Raw genomic sequence first — 23,315 nt, 5'->3', positions numbered from 1 at the left:
TTCATACAAAAGTGATAAATCAATATTTCCACGATGTAAAAGATATTTACCATCCAATAAACTTCACCGCAGTAAAGCAATGACAGGTTGACAGACTCTTTCCAACCAAGCATGGTGTCTAAAATCATGGAATAATACAGCATGGAAGGTGGCTATTCAGCCTATAATGCTAGTGTCCATTCCTTTGAGAGTTAACCAATTAGTCTCAATCCCCCGCCCTTTCCCTATAGCACTGCAACTTTTCACGCAGAAAAAAGTTTATCAAATTCCCTTTTGAAAGCTAGTATTAAAACTACATCTACTACCCTTTCACATAATGCATTCCAGGTCATAACAATTTATGTGCTATGTGGAAAACCACTCTTCATGTTGCCTCTGGTTCTTTTACAAATTACCTGACATCTCTGTTCTGTGGTTACTAATGTACATTCCAGCGGAAACTGTTTCTCCCTATTTACTCTATCTAAACCCCTCAGAATTTTGAACTGAAGAACTATCCCAGCTTCTCTAGTCTCTCCATAAAACTGAAGTCCTCAATTCCTGCAACCTTTCCAACAAATCTACTCTCCACTCTCTCCAAGGCCTTGATAATCTTTATGATGCCTAAACTTAAGGGCGTTGACCAAATAATCCAACAAACATAAGCAAGATGCTTCAATTCTGGGGGATATACAATAGATTTTACATTTCATGTACATTGTACAACAACTATGTATGGCTGCCATTCAAGGCCGTGTATTGACTATCATTTAAATACACTATACACACAACTAAACCAAACATTCATTTAACTATAAAAGGGTGGCATAAAATCTACAGCATGTGTCCTAACTATCTATCACTTTAGCACAAACCTCAATATGCATTTATTATTTACTCTATCCCTATGTTCATACCAAAGACACAAATATTGTCAGAAGTACCTGTAACTTCATTCTTTCCCATCTTAACAGGTTCAGGTTCTATGATTGGACTGAACACATATGGAGAGTCAGAGATTAAACTGAACACATTACCAGTGTCAGGGGTTGGCACCTCATGGTCTGCAGGGGATAAGAAGGAAGCCAGTTACAAAATTTTTAACTTCTCATGAAAATAATCCCCATGCTGTTTTGATGAATAGATTTGTATTACTGGACATCAAAGTAACACAGTTGCAGAACTGATCTTATTCTTTCATTATAATCAAAACTGATTGATTCAAATGTAGCCAAATATGGCACACACACTAATACATTTCATAAAATACTAAATTTTTCTGTGTATAAATAAGTAATTCAATATTATTCAAAAAAATGCAAATAAAAGTGATATGACATCAGACACTTCATGCAGCAACATTGCTTCCACCAATAAATTTCACAACAATATAGCCTTGACAGATTGACAGATAATATACAGCCAAGCATAATCTTTAAACATCACAAGATTAATGTGCAGATCAAATAATCGAACAGAGAGAAGCAAAAATACTTAAATTTCATGAAATGTGCACTGGGTTGCTCACTTCATATACTTTGTGCAAGAACACTAAATGGGTTCCATGCAAGGCAGAACAATGACCATCAAATACACTTTACACACAAGTAAACTGAACACTCACTCAACTGTAAAAGTGTTGCATAGCATTTACAGCATGTGTTCTAACTATCTGTCACTGTAGCACAAACCTCAACGTGCATATAAATATTTAATCCATTCCTGAGTTCACACCCAAGGCACAAATATTGTCAGAAGTACCTGTAATTTCTTTCTTTCCTATATTAGCAGGTTCAGATTCTGGGATTTGACTGAATACATTAGGGGTGTCAATAACTGGCAGCTCATAGTCTGTGGGGATAAGAAGGAAGCCAGATACAAAATTCCTAATCTCTCATGAAAATAATCCGTGTTGTATTGATGAATATATTTGTGTTATTGGACATCAGTATAATGTAGCACTGTAGCATAATTGGTGTTATGCTTTCATTACAATAACTTTAAATGGATTCAAATGTAACCATGAATTGTTCAACTAATAATACTTTTCACACAATATTAATATAATGTATTGACTAATTCAATAATATTCAAAATATTTCATGCATAACTGATAAATCAGACACTCCATGGGGCAACATTGTTTCCACTACATAAAAGATATTTATCATCCAATAAACGTCATTGCAGTGGAGCTATGATAGGTTTATAGACACTTTACAGCCAAGCGCAGTGTCTAAATCATGGATTTATACAACACAGAAGCAGACCATTTGGCCCATCATACCTGTGCCGGCTCTTTGAAAGATATATCCTGTGAGTCTCATTCCTCTGCTCTTTTCCCATTGCCCTATAATTTCTTTCCCTTCAAGTATTTATCCAACTCACTTTTGAAAGTTACTATTGAAACTGCATCCACCACCCTATCAGGCAGTACATTCTGGATCATAATAACTCTAAGTTAAAAAAAAAGATTCTCCTCATGTCACTTCTGGTTCCTTTGCAAATTACCACACAACTGTGTCCTTTGGTTACCACCTAAATGCCAGTGGGAACAGTTTCTCCCTATTCCCTCTATCTAAACCCCTTGGAATATTGAAATATCTATTCATTCGCCCCTTAATTTTGCTTTGCTCTAAGGCGAGTCAACCCAATTTCTCTACTCTCTCCACAAAACAGAAGTCCTCATTCCTGCTACCTTTCTAACAAATTTATTTTCCATTCTCTTCAACCTTCTTGAATTGTGGTGCCAAAACGTCATGAAATAAGCACGTTGATCAAATAATCAAACAGAGATAAGCAAAATGCAAAATTCCAGAAAACATGCAGCAGACTGCATATTTCATTTACTTTGTGTAACAACTATGCGTGGTTTACATGCAAGGACAGGCATTGACTATCAAATATGCTATACACACAGCTGAACATTCAGTTAACTGTAAAAATGTGCCATAGAATCTACAGATTATGTCCTAGTTATCTGTCACTTTAGTATAAACCTCAACATGCATTTATTACTATTTATTCCATTCCTGAGTTCACACCAAAGACACAAATATTGTCAGAAGTACCTGGAAATTCATTCTTTTCTATCTCAGCAGGTTGAGATTCTGGGATTGGATTGAATATAAATGGAGAATCAGTGACTGACAGCTCAAAGTCTGAGATTAAACTGAACACATTACGAGTGTCAGAGATTGGCACCTCATGGTCTGCGGCAGATAAGGAGGAAGCCAGATACAAAATTCTTAATCTCTCCTGAAAATAATCCCTGTGTTGTTTTGATGAGTATATTAGTATTAATGGGCATCAATGTAACACTGTTGCATCATCTTTCAATATGATATCAAATGGATTCCAATGTAACCAAATAATAATATTTTTCATACAACAGTAAAATATGCTCGTGGTGTGGTATTTTATGCTGTCCCCCATGGCAAGTTTGGAGGTGTGGAGGGCATTTAATCAGGAGGGATGGTGGCGGATGGGGGCCCTGCCACCTTCCTGCCTCTAATCCGTGGCAGCCTTCCCACCCCGCTACCAATTGAGGCCCTTAAGGAGCATTTAATAATACCGGCAGTGGGCAGAGAGCATAACATGCAAACTGGTGCGGGTTGCTTGTGGTCTCCCAGGGGAGGGTCCCTTACTCAAAGGTACTCAGTGCCTGATTTAGGGACCTGGCATCGCAGGAGGGGCGGGGGGGGGGGCACTGAGAACCACCACCCACCCCCGCCCCCCAGCCTTTGCTGCTGACCCCTCTACATATCCTCGCAGAGAGATTTGCTAGTGCTGTTGCTAGGCTTAAACTGAATCATCAGTGGGATGGGAACCTGAGAGGGAGCTCAGATTGGAGGGAAGCAAAACTGGTAACTTGTCAGGGGTGTGGGAACCAGGAGTAAGTATGAGGTAGGAATACCAAGGTGCACAGAATTCTGGGGGAGATAGATTGCATGAGAGTAGGGAATAGTAAGTTATTAAGTGGGGTCAGAGTAAGGGAGAAAGTAATAAAGTCAGAATCAGGGTTAATGTGCATGTATGTGAATGTATGGAGTGTGGTTAATAAGACTGGTGAGGGACAGGTGCAGATTGCCATGTGGAAATATGATGTTGTGGCTATACCAGAGACCTGGCATAAAGAAGGGCAGGACTGGGTGTTAAATATTCCTGGATACAAGGTGCTCAGGAAAGATAGGAAAGGGAAAAAACGGGAAGGGGTGGCAGTATTGATTAATGAGAGCTTTGCAGTGCTGGAGAAAAAGGATGTCCCAGAGTGGTCGAGAACAGAATCAATTTAGCTAGAACTAAGGAACAAAAAAGGTGTGGTTATATTGCTTGGTGTTGTTTATGGGGCACCAACTAGTGGGAAGGTCATGAAGGAACAAATTTGCAAGTAAGTTACAGAGAGGTGCAAAAATTTTACGGTAGTTATAATGGGGGACTTTAACTTTCCAAACATAGACTGGGACTGTAGTAGTGTAAAGGGCAGTGAGGGGCAAGAGTTCCTAGAGTGCGTTCAGGAAAATTTTCTACAACAATATGTTGCTAGTCCAACAAGAAAGGAGGCACTGCTATACCTGGTTCTTGGGAATGAGGTGGGCGAAGTGGATCAAGTATCAGTAGGAGAGCATTTCGGGGATAGTGATCATTGTATCATAAGGTTTAGGCTGGCTAATGGAAAAGGACAAAGAACAATCCAGGACTAATTAACTGGAGGAAGGTCAACTTCAATGGGGTAAGAATGGAGGGGCAAATAAATTGGAGTCAAAAGCTGGCAGGAAAGCCGATAGATGAACAATGGGCTACCTTCAAAGAAGAGATACTTCAGGCACTATCAAGGTATGTTCCCTCAAAGGGGAAAGGTAAGGAAAATAAATCCAGAGCTCCCTGGATGACAAAAGAGGTAGAGATTAAGTTAAAGAAGAAACAGAGTGATAGATGCCAGGTAGAAAATACTATTGAGAACCAGGCTGAATATAAAAGGTCCAGAGGGGAAGTGGAAAAGCAAATAAGAGAAGCAAAGATTGAGCATGAAAAGAGACTGGCAGCTAGCATTAAAGTTTTCTATAGGCACATAAATAGTAAAAGGGTAGTAAAAGAAGGAGTGGGGCCGATTAGGGACCAGAAAAGGGATTTACACATGGAGGGAGAGGACTTGCTGAGCTATTAAATTAATACTTTGCATCTGTCCTTTCCAAGGAAGAAGATGCAACCCAGGCAATGTTGAAAGAGGAGGTAAGTCAGACACTAGAGTTTAAAATTGATAAAGAGGAAGTATTACATAGGTTGCTTGTACTTAAAGTGGAAAAAGACCCAGCACCAGATGAGATGCATCCAAGGATACTGAGGGAAGTGAGGGTAGAAATTGCAGAGGCACTGGCCATAATTTTTCAGTCTTCGGTCGACTTGGGGGTGGTGCCAGAGGACTGGAGAATTGAAAATGTTACAACCTTGTTCAAAAAAGGGTGTAAAGATAAGCCCAGCAACTACAGGCCAGTCAGTTTAACTTTGGTGGTGGGAAGACTTCTAGAAAAAATAATTCGGGACAAAATCAATAGTCACATGGTCAAATGCAAGTTAATTAAGGAAAGCCAGCATGGATTTCTTAAGGGAAAAATCACATTTAACTAACTTGTTGGAGTTTTTTGAAGAGGTAACAGAGGAGATTGATGAGGGCAATGCTGTTGATGTAGTGTACATGGACTTTCAAAAGGTGTTTGATACAATGCCACACAACAGACTTGTGGGCAAACTTGTAGCTCATGGAATAAAAGGGACGGTAGCAACATGGATACAAAATTGTCTGAGTGGCAGGAAACAAACAGTAGTGGTTAATTGCTGTTTTTCGGGCTGGAGAGCCCCAGGGGTCAGTGTTGGGATCCTTTCTTTTCCTGATATATATTAATGACCTAGATCTTGGTGTACAGGGCACAATTTCAAAGTTTGCAGATGATACCAAACTTGGAAGCATTGTGAACTGTGGGTAGGATAGTGTAGAACTTCAAAAGGACGTAGACAAGTTGGTGGAATGGGCAGACAGGTGGCAGATGAAGTTCAATGCAGAGAAATGTGAAGTGATTCATTTTGGTAGGAAGAACATGGAGAGACAATATAAAATAAAGGGTACAATTCTAAAGGGGGTGCAGGAGCAGAGGGATCTAGGTGTATATGTGCATAAGTCATTGAAGGTGGCAGGACAGGCTGAAAGTGTGGTTAATAAAGCATACAGTATCCTGGGCTTTATTAATAGGGGCATAGAGTACAAAAGCAAGGAAGTTATGTTGAACTTGTATAAGACACTAGTTCGGCCTCAGCTAGAGTGTCACGTCCAGTTCTGGGCCCCAAACTTTAGGCAAGACGTGAGGGCATTGGAGTGAGTATGGAAAAGATTCACGAGAATGGTTCCAGGGATAAGGAATTTCAGTTATGAAGATAGATTGGAGAAGTTAGGACTGTTTTCCTTGGAGAAGATAAGGCTGAGAGATGATTTGATGGAGGTATTCAAAATCATGAGCGGTCTGGACAGAGTAGATAGAGTTCCCACTCATGAAAGGATCGTAAATGAGAGATCACAGATTTGAAGTATTTGGTAAGAGAAGCAAAAGAGACATGAGGAAAAACTTTTTTGCGCAACGGTGGGGGAGGGGGTGAGGTGGGGGGGAAGGGGGGAGGTGGCAAAACAGGATCAAATAAACACAATGAGTGTAGGATGGTGGGAAGGGGTGAACTTTAAACTTTGTGCAGTTGTGGGGGGGGGGGGGGGGTGCGGGGGGGGGTGGTGGCGGCGTGGTGTGGTGTGGCTAGATCAGATTTAAAAAGATTTAAGGCCTGGAATGCGCTGCCTGAGAGTGTGGTGGAGGCAGGTTCAATTGAAGCATTCAAAAGGGAATTAGTCAGTTATGTGAAAAGAATGAATGTGCAGGGCTATGGAGAAAAGGCAGGGGAATGGAACTGAGGGAATTGTTCTTTCAGAGAGCCAGTGCAGATACGATGGGCCGAATGGCCTCCTTCTACACTATAATGATTCTGTGATCCCCCTCCCCCATGGCCCCTACCCCTTGAAACCCCTCCCACCATCACTTACCTCTGGCCTGGGTTGCTACATGATCCTGGGCCACCAGTGGGTGCCATTCTGGCAGCAGCCACTGCCTCACCGGGGGCACTGCCAAACAAAACAGCTGCTGGCCTCTGATTGTCCAGCAAATTTCATCAGGTGGAACTTCCAGTCCCCAGAGTCTTTCTCCTGGGAAAGGCCCACCGGTGGCCTGTCAAGTGCCTGAGTGCTTTATAATATGGCGGGCCTTCCACCAAGGAGGCAACGTGGGTCTCTCACTGGCTCTCCAGCCAGTGGCTGAGACCCCGTCACCTCCATAAAACTCCCCCCATAGGGCTGTATTTTACAAAGCCCATAACATCGGGCTGTGTGGCCGGGCGGGGGGGGCGGGTGCATGGGGGGTGTGCCCCAAGATAGTTGCGGCAGAGGCCCGCCACGGAGGCCGATGCTGGGAGGGCCTGACTCAATCCTCCCAGCAGTGGCGAGGCTCCATAGCGGCCCCCCGCCACTGGGCGACAAGACCTCAATTTCAATATTTAAATCAATGGCATGAATAAATTTAAATGAACTAAATGAACTTACTTACAATCTTCCGGGCCTGCCGCAATCCTCAGTGCAGCGGCTGGCATTCCCGCACCTTCAATTCCCCGTCTGGGGAAAGTCGGCATGATACTGGTGGGGAGGGTGGGGGACGGTGGGTAGGGAGTTAAGATTTCCGGTGCTGGGGAGTGGGTGAGGTGGGGAGGGGGTAGGTGATGAGTGCTGGTGATGGTGACCCAGGCCAGGGTCAAATAAATGCAATGAGTGTAGGATGGTGGGAAGGGGTGAACTTTAAACTTTGTGCAGTCGGGGGTGGGGGGAAGGTCAGATTTAATAGGCAAGTGTTTGGGGGGTGGGGGGGGGGGGAGGGCAAATACCTAATTTAATTTTTATTGGAGGGGTTGGAAAGGGGTGTTATAAATTTATTTTGTAAATTTTGAGGGGTTTCACTTAAAATTCAAATTTGCTGGCAGGGCTGTCGGCCCTTTAAAAATGGCGCCAGCGCTTGCGCATAGGCAGCTGATGCCATTGCCGGCGAGGGACAGCCTACCCCCTCCCCTCGATTAGGGGAGGGGGGACGGGACGGACTGCCCCAGCTATTTAAATGAGTCGCTGCGTGGGAGATCACAGCGGCTCTTTGGCGTGTGGCCCGTGCATGCGGGCCGCCATTTTTTGAGCTCGCTGCCGAGAGTGACAGGCGGCTCTTAAAATCCAGCCCATAGCATGTAAATTAATTCAATATTATTCAAAATGTTTCATATAAGAGTGACGTGACAACAGGTATTCCATGCAGCAACATTGTTTTAACAAGTAAAAGTTAATTACCACCCAATAATCTTCACAATAACATAGTCATGATAGGTTGACAGACACTTTACAGCCAAGCAGAGACTCCAAATATGAAGCAGGTGTATTGAACAAATAACCCAACTGAGAGAAGCAAAATGCATAAATTCCAGGATACGTGCAGTGGATTGCTCATTTCATGTACGTTGTGCAACAGTTATGAAAGGATTCCATGATACAGGGTACCGACCATCAGATACATTTTACACACAAGAAAACCGAATACTCATTTAACTGTAAATGTGTGTCATAGTAGCTACAGCATGTGTCCTAACATTCTGTCACTTTAGCACTCATCACAACATGCACATAAGTATTCATTCTATTCCTGAGTTCACACTCAAGACCTAAATAGTCAGAAGTACCACATGAATGGGTTCCATGCAAGACATTTTAATGACTATCAAAAATATTTTACACACAAGTAAACTGAACACTTATTAAACCGCCAAAGCATGGCATAGCATTTACAGCATGGCTCCTAACTATCTCTCATGGTAGCACAAACCTCAACATGCATATAAATATTTAATCCATTCCTGAATTCACACCCAAGGCATAAATATTGTCAGAAGTACCTGTAACTTCTTTGTCTCCTATGTTAGCAGGTTCAGATTCTGGGATTGGACTGAACACATTTAGAGTGTCAGTGACCGGCAGCTCATAGTCTGGGATTGAACTGAACACATTTGGACTGGCAGAGGTTGGCACCTCATGTTCTGGGGGTGGGGAATAAGAAGGAAGTGAGATACAAAATTCTTAATTGCTCATGAAATAATGCACTGGACTTGTGTTGATGAATACATTTGTATTACTGGACAACAGTACTAAGCAGCAATGTAGCACCATTAGCCATATTTTTTCATTATAATGTGAAGTGGATTCACAAGTAACCATGCCTTGTGCCACCAATAACACTTTTCAGACAATACTAACCTTTACATATTATCTACTGACTAATTAATTCAATATTATTTCAAAAAGTTTCGTATGAGTGAAGTGACAACAGGCACCCCATGCAGCAAATATTTCCAGTAGGTAAAAGTTAATTATCATCCAAAAACATCAAAAACTATAGCCATAATAGTTTGACAGACACTTCATAGCCAGGCAGTCTCTAAACTTTATAAAACAGGGATGTTGACCAAGTAAGCGACAAAGACAAGCAAAATGCTTAATTCCAAGAGATATTCAGTGGAATCTTCATTTCATATAATTTGTGCCATGACTGAATGTATTGCATGCAAGACAGTGTATTGACTATCAAATACATTAAACACACAAACCACTATTAACGATAAAAGTGTCGCACAGCATCTACAGCATGTGTCCGAACATTCTCTTGCTTCAGCACAAACTTCAACATGCATTTATTATTTACTACATTCTTCAGTTCACACCCAAGGCAGAAATAGTCAGAAGTACCTGTAACTTCTTTCTTTCCTATCTTTGCAGGTTCAGATTCAGCGATTGGATTGAACACATTAGGGATGTTAGTGACTGGCAGCTCATAGTCTGAGATTAAACTGAACACATTACGAGAGTCAGAGGTTGGCACCTCATGGTCTGCAGGGAATAAGAAGGAAGCCAGATACAAAATTCTTACTCTCTCATGAAAATAATCCCTATACTGTTTTGATGAATATATCTGTATTCCTGAACATCATTTGAAGATAGCACTGTCCCAGACTTGATCTTATTCTTTTACTAGAAAAACTTTAAATGGATTCCAATGTTACTACAGACTGTGCAGCTAACAATGCATTTCAGGCTATGCCATACTCTACAGAATATAGGGCATTGATTAATTAATTCAATATTATTCAAAAAAGTATCATACAGGAGTGATATATCAGACATTCCATGTGGCAACATGGATCTGAATCTTAACTCCCAAAAACAGATGGGTTTGGGTTGAGCCAGAGGTTAAAATGCGAAAAAGCGAACAACAACTCAACCCACCCACTTACAGTGTTAATGGAGGTGAGATAAAGGGCCGGTCACCAATCTGCTTACAAGAGACAGGTTGGTTATTTGAACATTAAAATGAAAGCAGGCAGCCTCATTATAAGTCATTCTATATTTAATTTATTTTAACTGGCTTCCTAGGGCTCGGGAATGGTGGCGAAAAGGTCTGAATCTATGAGGTAAATGCCTTCACAGAACTTCTTGTGGGCCAAGGAGCTGGAATGTTTCCTCTTGACCAAACAAGCAACCCAGTAAATGCCACCCCCAGCAATTCCTGTGATCTGCCTGTGCTTTCCCTGCCCCTACCATCGGACCTTGTCGACCATCATCAGACTGCCCCCGACCACCATCATACTCATCCCAACCATCATCTGCTCTGCACCTAACCACCATCGGACACCTCCACAATTTGAACCCCCTAGACGACTATTGGAACTCTCCCCACAGTTAGGACACACTGGCCATCACCGGTTTCTGCCCCCCACCACTGCCCTACTGTGATCTTGACCCTCCAGAACACTAATGGATCCCTTACTGTGATCCAGGCAACCTGCCCCCTCCCACCAAAAGCAGGAGCCCAACACCATCCCCCACCTCCCAAATAGAGAATCCCCTATAACCAGTAATCCAGAACGTGGCCACCCCACCTCCCCCCATGATCCAGAACACTCCACAATCTCTCCAACTCCCCAAATGCACCTACTTGGTTTAACAGGATCCCCCCTTGTGAAGCAGACATCCCACCCAAAGGGCCTCCAACCTGTCAGTCAATCAGGCTTCCTGCAAGTGGGAACCCGACTTGAAGGAGCCGCGTAGTAAAATTCTGCAGGACATTCAGGAAACCTGTTTTTCTGGGATTCTTGACTTCACAACAGCACCTGCAAGCTAAAATTGAGGCCAAAACTGTTTGCACTACAAAAAAGATATTTACCATCCAATAAACTTTACAACCATAATTTGTTGACAGATACTTTACTGCCAAGCATAGAGTCCAAATCATGGAATCAGACAGCATGAAAAGCGGCCATTGGGCCCATCATGCCTGTGCATGTTCTTTGAAGGAGCTATCCAATTAGACCCATTCTCTTGCTCTTTCCCCATCGCCCTGCAAATTTTTCACTTCAAGTATTTATCCATTTACTTTTAAAAGGTCATACTGAAATTGCATCTACCACCCTTTCAGGCAGTGCATTCCAACACGCTGCAACTGTTAACCGAATAATGCAATAGTTCTTGCCAGCGACGCCCAAATCACATGAAATGAATAAAAAAGAAACTCAATTAGCTGTAAGAGTGTGACATAGAATCTACAACATGTGTCCTAATTGGATGTCACTGTAGCACTAATCTCAACATGCACTTACTATTATTTGCTCCCTTCCTAGGTTCACAATCAAGTCACAAATATTGTTAGAAGTACTGTTACGAGGTTTCCATTTTTTTTGTTAAAACTTGAGAATCTATTTTTTAAAAACTGAAAAGGATTTCACTGACATTGAATCATTTGCAGATTGCTGAACTTTGTGGGTGTTTCTTTGAACAGGAAGGTCAACAAAAGGATGACAATTAAACAAGTACTGGAAAGCATGTGATTTTACGTTATCACAGCAGGGATGTTCTAACCTGAAGGGATAGATGTTTACAAGGATATGACAGACCACCATATATAGCAGTCACAGGATTGTTGCTGAACTGTTTTTTAGTTTCATTTGAACTGTTAAAAGCCAGCTGTGTTTTGGACTAAAAGAGGCAGTTGGAATTTGCTTATGGACCTGCCAGGAGATCAGAAGAAAATCCAGACAACTGTTACCTCTCTTTGAAGAACCCCTGCACTTAAAAAGCTAATCCTATATCAAGTTGTACTGTAGCTTCCTATAGTTTGAAGAAATCCTGAATGTTTGCAGAAACCTTGCATCTTTAAAAGAACTTTGCATCGAATGTGCGAGAACTGAAACCTTTGTTGCTGCCCACCTGCTGATGGAAGACCTTTGTGAAGCCTTCTGTAGTTGTATTTCTTTGAACACCTACCCAAACAGACTATTCATTAACATCGCCTGGAAATATTCCTAGTAGCAGCCGCCTATTCAACTCTGGGACACCTTGCCAAAACAAAGGACTTCCATATCTTCTCTGCAGTCTAAGTTATTTTTAATCTTTCTATTTCTTTGAAACAGCTATAAACAAAAATCCCTTTTCTTCCCGGTTTAACCGGTTGTGTATTTGAGTGTGTGTGAGGGCTAGGATAAAAATAAGGGGCTTTAATATTTCAATTTTCATATATATTTACTTCATTATTGGTTAGGACTTCATTTATAATAAATCTATAATTTTGTTGTTTATTAAGTAAATCTGGTTAGTGTGCTTTATTCTGGGTAAATATAGAGTATCTAATTGGTTGTTTCGGTAAGTGAGAAAATGTATTGATATGTTGTGACCTGTGGAGAAGTGGGACTGAATTAACAGTACACTCCTCCCTCCTTGGTCATAACAGTACCTGTAACTTCATTCTTTCCTAGTTTAGCAGATTCAGATTCTGTGATTGGGTTGAACACATATGGAGAGTCAGTCACCAGCAGCTCATAGTCTAGGTTTAAACTGAATACATTCCTATTGTCAGAGGTTAGCACCTCATGGCCAGCTGGGGATAACAAGGAAGCCAGATACAAAATTCTTAATCTCTCAAGAAATAATCCCAGTTTTGTTTTGAGGAATATATTTGTATTACTGGACATCAATGTAGCATTGTTGCTGATTTTGTCTTATTCTTTCACTACAATAATTTTAAATGGATTTCAATGTCACCAAATGTAGCACACTTAATAATACATTTCATACAATACTAAATTACACTCAAATTGTATAAATTAATTCATTCAATATTATTCAAAAAGATTCATATAAGACTGATAAGGCAACGGACATGAAGCAACAATGTTTCCACTATGTAAAGGTTCATTATCATCCAATAAACTTCATAACAATATAGTCATGATAGGTTGACAGGTGCTTTATAGCCAAGCTCAGTCTCAAAATTTCATCAAATAAGCATGCTGATCAAAAAATCCAACAGACAGAAGCAAAATGCTTAAAGTCCAGTAGCAGTGCAGTGGATTGTTCATTCATAATCTTTGTGCAACAAAAATGAACGGCTTCCATGCAAGACTGTGCATTGACCATCAAAGACACTACACACACAACTAAACCAAATATTCATTTAACTGTAAAAGTGTGGCATAGCATCTACAGCATGTGTCCAAACATTGTCACTTTCGAATTAATCTCAACATGCATATAATTATTTAATCCATCTCTGACTTCACACTCAAAGCACAAATATCAGATATACCTGTAACTTCAGTCTCTATTATCCTAGCAGGTTCAGATTCTGTGACTGGATTGAACCAATATGGAGAGTGAGAGACCGGCAGTTCATAGCCTGGGATTAAATGGAACACATTTGGAGTGCCAGAGGTTGGCACCTCATGGTCTGCTGGGGATAAGAAGGAAGCCAGATACATAATTCTTAATCTCTCATGAAAAACACCTCAATTGTATTGATGAATATATTTTTATTACTGGACAACACTACAAATTAGCACAATTAGTTTGATTCGTTCAATATAATAACTTTAAATGGATGTAAACGCAAGCATGGATTGCGCAACTAACAGCATTTTATTTTAGAGATACAGCACTGAAACAGGCCCTTCGGCCCACCAAGTCTGTGCCAACCATCAACCACCCATTTACACTAACCCTACATTAATCCCATTACCCTCTCACATCCCCACCTTCCCTCAATTCCCCTACCTATACTAGGGGCAATTTATAATGGCCAACTTACCTATCAACCTGCAAGTCTTTGGGAGGAAACCGGAGCACCCGGCGAAAACCCACGCGGTCACAGGGAGAACTTGCAAACTCCGCACAGGCAGTACCCAGAATCGAACCTGGGTTGCTGGAGCTGTGAGGCCACGGTGCTAACCACTGCGCCACTGTGCCGCCCTGTACTTCTCATACAATATTAAACACTACATAACATAATATATTGACCAATTAATTCAATAACATTCAAAAAGTTTTATACAAAACTGATAAAGCAGACACTCCATTCGGCAACATTGTTTCCAATATTTAAAAGTTATGTTTCATCGAATAAACTTCACAGCAGTATAGCCATGATAGGTTGACAGCCAAGCACAGTGTCTAAAACATGGAATCATACAGAATGGATGAAGGCCATTTGGCCCATCACGTCTCTCCTGGTTCTTTGAAAGAGCTAACCAACTAATTTCATTACCCCTGCTCTTTCCCCATAGATCTGCAATTTTTTGCCTCAAGTATTTATCCCTCTTGAAAATTACGGTTGAAACTACATCCACTACCCTTTCACACAGTACAATCCAAGTCACAACAAAAAAGGTTCTCCTCCTGTCACCTCTGGTTCTTTTACAAATTACCTCGCATCCATGTCCTTTGGTTACCGACACTTATGTGGGTAGCAACAGTTTCTCCATATTTACTCTATATAAAACCCTCAGAATTCTGAACACAAGTATTTAATTTCCCCGTAACCTGCCTTGCTCCAAGGAGAACCATCCAGCTTCCCCAGTCTCTCTACAAAATTGAAGTCCTCATCTTTACTACCATGCTAGCAAATCTATTCTCCAACCTCTCCAAGTCCTTGACATCCATCTTGATGTGCAATGCCCAAATTTCACAAAATAACCACGATGACCAAATAAACCAACAGAGATAAGCAAAATGGTTCAATTCCTGCAGATATACAATGGATTGTTCATTTCATGCGCATCGTACAACAACTAGGAATCGGTTCTATGCAAGGCCGTGTGTTGACTGTCAAATACGCTCTACACAGAACTAAACCAAACACACATTTAACGGTAACAGTGTGGGATAGAATCTACAGCATGTGTCCAAAGTAACTGTCACAATAGCACAAAACCTTAACATGCATTTATAATTATTTATTCCATCCTTGTGTTCACATTGAAGACAGAAATATTGTCAGAAGTACCTGTAACTTCATCTTTTCCTATTTTAGCAGATTCAGATTCTGGAATTGGATTGGGCTTATTGGGGGTATCAGAGACTGGCAGCTTATAGTCTGAGATTAAACTGAACACATTAGGAGTGACAGGGGTTGGCACCTCATGGTCTGTAGGGGATAAGAAGGAAGCCAGTTACAAAATTCTCAATCTCTGATGAAAACAATCCCTGTATTGTTTTGATGAATATATTTTTATTACTGGATATCAATGTAGCATTGTTGTAGAACTGACAGTATTCTGTTATTTTAATAGCAATTAAAAATTTATTCTAAAATAACCAAATAGGTTACAAATGATAATACATTTTATGCAATACTAAATTATACCCAGTGGGTAAATTTAATCAATTTTTATTTGGTAGTACAGAACTTGAGTATTGCTGAAAATAGTGACACATTGCACTCATCAGGACAATTTGCAAGAATACCAATGTAAGGGAAAACAATGGCTTTATACTGTATGAGAAGAGAGTGCTGATTGGTAGAGGTGTTGCCATGGAGAATGCACCAGATTACTCTCTAATTAGTCAAGGCATTGCCCTGAGGAATGAACCAGTGAATGGCTGTCACTTATTTTGTTTAGGTGAAACAGGTGCAATTAGTTGTCAGCATAATTCTTAGCACACTGAGGATTATTTAACAAATGTTGTCCAATCGCCGAATCACCTCTAGTATTGGACACTGTGTTTTGGGTTTTGCAAGCACGGGCTGGTTGGGTACGGCCCATACCTTGCCTGTTGTGAACAGTGGAAGGGACATGTTATTTGATACGATCCGCCAGTATTTGGGATAAATGGCCTATATACCTAGCAACAAACTGGCATTGTAATTCATATCTCGTTGGGATTCTTACAGTTCCATGCACTACAAGATTGGCATTATCAACAGCCTCATAAATAGAGCCCGAGCCATTTGCTCACCATGCAAGCTTGATGCTGAAATAGGGCAAATCAAAGACATCCTGCATGACAATGGCTACCCTGATCAGATCATATCTTGCTGTATATCGCACAAATTTATGAACGGGCTTAAGGCCGTCATTTATGGCCCTGAAAAGTGCCCAGTCTACCTCAAATTACCCTGGAAGGGTAATATATCCCAAAAATTTGAGTAACAGGTGAAGCTAGCTGTTTCATGCTGTGGTGTTCGCCACTAACAGGATGCTGCCATCAAACCAAAAAGACGTCCTGCCTATCACACAAATGAGTAATGTGATACATGAATTTCAATGCCAGTGTGATGCTAGGTATTATAGGCAGTACATCCCAAAGACTGGTGGATCATATCAAACAACATGTCCCTTCCGCTGTTCACAACGGGCAAGCTACAGGCTGCACCCAACCAGCATGTGCTTCCAAAACTCAAAACACATGTGATTCCGCGATTGCACAACGTTTGCTAAATAATCCTCAGTGTGCTAAGAATTACGCTGACAAACAATTTTAGATTGTCAGTTGGGCTCGCAGTGTGGTGCATTTGCACGCACTGGAAGCTACATATATTAATACACAGGGCCCTGTTCTTTGCAGACAGAAGGAACATGTGCAACATTGTGCCTGTTTCAGCTAAACAAAATAAATGACAGCCATTCAAGGTTTATTCCTCAGGGCAATGCCTTGACTAATCAGAGTCAAGCTGCCTGCTTTAAATTTCAAACAAAGCTTGGCAGTTAACGGTCAGTCATTGTAAACTGGTGCATTCTCCATGGCAATGCCTCTTCCATTCAGAGTTCCCTTGCTCGGCAATCAGAACTCTCTTCTTATAAAATATAAAGCTGTTGTTTTCCCATACATTGGTATTCTTGCAGATTGTCCTGATGAATGCAAGCTGAAAAGCTGCGACAACATGTCTCTACTTTCAGCAATAATTCAATTTTATTCAAAATGATTAATATGAGTGTCATGACAAGACACTCCATGTAGCAAGATTCCCTCCACTAGGTTTAAATTTCATCCAATAAACTTCACAACATCATAGTCATGATAGTTTGACAGGCAATTTATAGCCAAGCACAGTCTCCAAACTTCATGAAATAAGTGTGCTGACCAAATAATCCAACAGAAATAAGCAAAATGCTTCCATTCTATCAAATGTGCAGTGGTTTGCTCATTTTATATACTTTGTACAACAATAAATGGGTTCCAAAAGGTTCATAGAAGAGGCATCCAATAAACTTCACAACAGTATAGCTATAATGGGTTGACAGACACTTTATAGCCAAGCACAGCCTCTAAGCTTCATGAAATAAGGATGTTGACCAAATAATACAACAGAGATAAGAAACATGCATAAATTCCAGGAAATGGACCATGGATTACTCGTTTAAAACAATTGGTGCCACGACATTGAATGGAGTTGCATGCAAGACTATCAAATACACTCATTTAACTGTAAAAGTGTGGCATAGCATCTACAGCATGTGTCCTAAACTTCTCTTGCTTCAGCACAAAACTCAAACATGCACTTATTATTATTTATTCCATTCCTGAGTTCATGTCCCAGGCAGGAATATTGTCAGAAGTACCTGTACCTTCTTTCTCTCCTATCTGAGCATGTTCAGATTCTGTGATAGGACTGAAAACGTTAGGAGTGTCAGAGACCAGCAGCCCATTGTCTGAGACTAAACTGAACACATTACGAGTGTCTGAGGTTGGCACCTCATGGTCTGCAGGGGATAAGAAGGAAGCCAGATACAAAATTCATAATCTCTCATGACAAGAACACCTTCATTGTATTAATGAATACATCTGATTTACTGCATATTATTAAGCAGCACAGTAGCACAATTGGCCTTATTCATTCATTATTATCACTTTAAATGGACGCCATTGTAACCACACTTGGTACACATTCGAAAGAGAGGAAGTCCTTGAGAAGGAAAGGACAGAATCCATTTGGTTAGAGTTGAGAAGCAAAAAGGGTATTAGGGGTATTCTATAGCTCTCTAAATAGTGAGAGAAAGAGAGAGAGAGGAGCAAATCTGCAGGGAAATCACAGAGATGTGCAAGAACTATGGAGTGATGATATTGGGGGACTTTAACTATCCAAATATCAATAGAGATAAAGTTAGACTAAAGGAAAAGGTGGGGGAGGAATTTCTGAAATATCAACATACAAATTAGGAGCAGGTGTAGGCCACTCGGCCCTTCGAGTCTGCTCCGCCATTCAATAGGTTCGTGGCTGATCTGATTACTCCACATTTCTACCTACGCCTGATGACCTTTCACCCCCTTGCTTATCAAGAATCTGTCCAGCTCTGCCTTAAAAGTATTCAAAGACTCTGCTTCCACTGCCTTTTGAGGAAGAGAGTTCCAAAGACTCATGACCCTCAGAGAAAAAATTTCTCCTCATCTCTGTCTTAAATTAGCAACCCCTTATTATTAAACAGTGACCCCTAGTTCTAGATTCTCCCACAAGGGGAAACTTCCTTTCCACTTCCACCCTGTCGAGACCCCTCAGAATCTTACATGTTTCAATCAAATTGCCTCTTACTCTTCTAAATTCCAGCGGATACAAACCTAGCCTGTCCAACCTTTCCTCATAAGATAGCCTGCCCATTCCAGGTATCAGTCTAGCAAACCTTCTTTGAACTGCTTCCAATGCATTTACATCCTTCCTTAAATAAGGAGACCAGTACTGTACACAGTACTCCAAATGTGGTCTCACCAATGCCCTGTATAGCTGAAGCATAACCTCCCTATTTTTGCATTCAATTCCACTTGCAATAAATGATAATATTCTATTAGCTTTCCTAATTACATGCTGTACCTGCATACTAACCTTTTGCAATTCATGCACTAGGACACCCAGATCCCTCTGCATCTCAGAGCTCTGCAATCTCTCACCATTTAGATAATATGCTTCTTTTTTATTCTTCCTGCCAAAGTGGACAATTTCACATTTTTCCACATTATACTCCAAATGCCAGGTCTTTGGCCACTCACTTAACCTTTGATGTGGCATATTATCAAATGCCTTCTGGAAATCTACATTCAATACATCCACCGGTTCCCCATTATCCACAACACATGTAACTCCCTCAAAGAATTCCAATAAATTGGTTAAACATGATTTCCCTTTCACAAAACCATGTTGACTTTGCCCGATTACCTTGAATTTTTCTAAGTGCCCTGCTATAACATCATTAATAATAGCTTCTTACATTTTCCCTATGACAGATGTTAAGCTAACTGGCCTGCAGTTTCCTGCTTTCTGCCGCCCTCCCTTTTTAAATAAAGGAGTTACATTCGCTATTTTCCAATCTAACAGAACCTTCTCCGAATCTAGGGAATTTTGGGAAATTAAATTTAACGCATCAACTATCTCACTAGCCACTTCTTTTAAGACCCTAGGATGAAGTCCATCAGGACCCAGGAGCTTGTCAGCCCGCAGCTCCAACAATTTGTTCAGTACCACTCCCCTGGTGATTGTAATTTTCTTGAGTTCCTCCCTCCCTTCTATTTCCTGACTTATAGCTAATTCCGGGATGTTACTTGTATCCTCTATAGTGAAGACCGATGCAAACTACATGTTTAATTCATCTGCCATCTCCTTATTATCCATTATTAATTACCCAAACTCACTTTCTATTGGGCCAACGCTCACTTTGTTAACTCTTTAAAAAATATATATATTTAGAAATTCTTACTATCTGTCTTTATATTTCTAGCTAGCTTTCTCTTGTAATCTAATTTTACCTTCCTTATCAATCTTTTAGTCAGGAGTGTTCGGGAGAACTTCCTTGATCAGTATGTTTTCAGCCCAACTAGAAAAGAGGCATTGCTGCATCTGGTGCTGGGAAATGAGGTGGGCCAAGTGGACCAAATGTCTGTGGGGGAGCACTTGGACAAGAGTGATCATTATATCATAAAGTTTAGACTCGTAATGCAGAAATACAAGGGACGATATAAGGTAGAACAGCTAGATTGGAAGAGGGCTAATTTCAATGCAATGAGAAGGGATCTAGCCAGGATAAAATGGAACCAGAGACTTGACAGGAAAAACTGTAATGGAACAATGGGTTATCTTTAAGGAAGAGATGCTTCAGGTACAATCTAGGAACATTCCAACAAGGGCAAAAGGAACCAAAAACAGGGCTCCTTGGATGACGAGGGAAATAGATATCATGATGGAACAAAAAAAAGAGGGTGTATGATGTATGTCAGGTGAATTCTTCAAGTCAGAGCCAGTCCAAATACATTAAGTTGAAAGGGGAGGTGAAGAGGAAAATAAGACTGGCAAAGAGAGAATATGAGAATAGAATAGCAGTCAACATAAAAGGGAACCCAAAAATCACCTACCAGCATGTAACTAGTAAGCTCATAGTAAGAGATGGAGTGGGGCCTATTAAGGACAAAGAGGATAATATATGCTTAGAGGCTCAGGGCAAGGCTAGAATACTTAATGAGTATCAGTGTTTACTAAGGCAGAGGAATCTGACAAAAATATTGGTAGAAGTAGAGATGGTAGAGGCAATGGATAGGGTAAAAATTGAGAGGGAGGAGTGCTGGAAAGGTTGGCTATGCTTTGGGTAGATAAGCCCTCTGGCCCGGATGGCTTGCATCTCAGGTTGTTAAAGGAAGTTGGGGTTGAGCTATTGGAAGTTCCTGCCATAATCTTCCAATCTTTCCTGGATATGGAGGAGGTGCCAGGGGATTGGAGAGTGGCAAATGTTACACTCTCATTCAAGAAAGGGTGGAAAGACAGTCCTAGCAATTACAGGCCAGTTAGTTTGACATCAGTGGTGGGTAAGGTTTTAGAAACAATAATCAGGGGAAAAAAAATCAAACAGACACTTGGAGAGGTTTAATTTAATTAAGGATAGCCAGCATGGATTTGTAAAAGGCAGATCATGTTTGACTAATCTTCGTGAATTTTTTGATAAAATACCAGAGAAGGTTGATAAAGGGAATGCGGTGATTTCAAGAAAACATTCGATAAAGTACCACATATTAGGCTGGTTAACAAAATTAAGGCTCATGGAATAGGAGGGTCAGTGTCCAATTGGATAAAAAATGGGCTTAAAGACAGAAAACAGCGAATCATGATAAATGGTTGTTTTTCCAGACTGGAGGATAGTAGACAGTGGTTTTCCCCAAGAGTCATTGCTAGGACCATTGCTTTTTTGCTATTTACAAGTGACTTGGATTGTGGAATACAGAGTAGAATTTCAAAATTTGCTGATGATATCAAACTTGGCAAACAGTGAGGATGATACAAACTGCCTGCAACAGGACATAGATAGGTTAGCAGAATGGGAAGATGGGAGGCAGATGGAATTTAATACAGATAAGTGTGAGGTGATGCATTTTGGCAGAAGGGCTAGGGTGAGGCAATATATAATTAATAGAGCAGGGACAGAAGGAGCTAGGGGTGCATGTGCATCGATCTTTGAAAGTGGCAGGTCATATTGAGAGAGTGGTTAGTAAAATATATGGGATATTGGGCTTCATAAATAGAGGCATGGAGTTCAAAAGCAGGGAAGTTATGCTTTATAAAGCTTTGGTTAAGCCCCAACTGGAGGATTGCATCCAGTTCTGGTCACCACACTTTAGGAAGGATAAGAGGGTCCTTGAGAGGCTGTAGAGGAGATTTTCCAGAATGGTTCCAGGGATAGGGGATTTTAGTTACAAGGTTAGGCTGGAAAAGCTGGGGTTATTCTTCTTGGAGCAAAGGAGATTGAGGGGAGATTTAATAGAGGTATACAAGATTATGACAGGCTTAGATAAGTAAGACAGGGTAAAACTGTTCCATTAACTGTTGGTACTAGGACTAGGGGATACAGATTGAAGGTATTCGGCAAGAGATGCAGGGGGAATGTGAGGAAGAACTTTTTTTATGCAGCAAGTGATAATGACCTGGAACTCGCTGCCCACGAGGGTGGTGGAAGTGGAGACAATCAATTATTTGAAAAGGAAACTGGATAGGCACTTGAAGAAAATAAAAATGCAGGGCTACAGGAATCGAGCAGGGGATTGGGGCTGACTGGATTGCTCCATAGAGATCTGGTATGGGCTGAATGGGCCGAAAGGCCTCTTTCTATGCAGTAAATGACTCTATTACCTCATAATGCATTTCATGCAATATTAAACTCTACATAATGCATCCTAGGTTTCTGAAAGCAGCAAAAATAGAAATAGCAGAGGCATTGGTCACATTCTTTCAATCCTCATGGATACAGGAGTAGTGTCAATCAACTGGAGGGTTGTTAATGTTATACAAGTATTCCAGAAAGGGGAGAGGGATAAACCAGGAAACTATAGGCCTGTCAACCTAACATCACTTGTGGGGAAGTTACTGGAAACCATTATCACAAACAAAATAAACTTTTATTTAGAAAGGCATCAGTGAATCAAGGATGGCTATGTTAAAGGCAAATTGTGTCTGACAAACTTGATTTAATTCTTTGATGAGGTAACAGAAAGGTTGATCAGGGTAGCACAGCAGATGTATGTATATCTGGACCTTTGGAAGGCATTTGGCAAAGTGCCACATAGGAGGCTTGTTAAGATGCAAAGTCATGGAATTGAGAGAAAAGTAATGGTATGGATACAAAAGTGAAACACAGCAGACAGTAGTATTTTCATTTTTTTTTTATGAATGAGCTAGACTCTGGTCTAGGAAGCAGCAAACTTGGCAAAGTAATAGATCATGATAAGGATATTTATAGGCTCAAGATGACAGGGTGGTGAAATGGTCAGAAGCATTGCTGGTGCAGTGTAATGTGGAGAATTATGAAATGATGTACTTAGGGATGACTAAATTTGAAAGACAATGTACTATAAATGGTTTTGTAAAGTGTAGATGAGCATAGAGACCCTGGTGTCCATATACACAAATCCTTAAAGCTGGAAGGGCAAG

The 23,315-nt window shown here is 40.8% G+C and overlaps 1 protein-coding gene across 14 annotated transcripts in view; it reads right to left on the bottom strand.

The window, feature by feature from the left end:
- The window catches only part of LOC137374607 (fibronectin type III domain-containing protein 1-like), a 323,625-nt gene that overhangs the window by 102,789 nt on the left and 197,521 nt on the right, over positions 1 to 23,315 (bottom strand). For 11 of the 14 annotated variants that reach the window (XM_068040959.1, XM_068040964.1, XM_068040968.1 and 8 more), the window contains 6 exons: positions 17,980 to 18,120; positions 15,423 to 15,563; positions 13,731 to 13,874; positions 9,842 to 9,982; positions 8,995 to 9,135; positions 924 to 1,043 (listed from right to left, as the gene is read on the bottom strand). In XM_068040959.1, coding sequence (XP_067897060.1) covers positions 924 to 1,043; positions 8,995 to 9,135; positions 9,842 to 9,982; positions 13,731 to 13,874; positions 15,423 to 15,563; positions 17,980 to 18,120 — 828 coding nt within the window. The remainder of the gene's footprint in view (positions 1 to 923; positions 1,044 to 8,994; positions 9,136 to 9,841; positions 9,983 to 13,730; positions 13,875 to 15,422; positions 15,564 to 17,979; positions 18,121 to 23,315) is intronic. The other 3 variants (XM_068040962.1, XM_068040970.1, XM_068040972.1) reach the window with 3 other exon arrangements.

The sequence above is a fragment of the Heterodontus francisci genome, chromosome 10, assembly GCF_036365525.1.
Source record: "Heterodontus francisci isolate sHetFra1 chromosome 10, sHetFra1.hap1, whole genome shotgun sequence".
NCBI classification, from domain to species: Eukaryota; Metazoa; Chordata; class Chondrichthyes; order Heterodontiformes; family Heterodontidae; genus Heterodontus; species Heterodontus francisci.
Note: the sequence above shows the minus strand (reverse complement) of the source record. Positions and strands in the feature narration are given on the sequence as shown.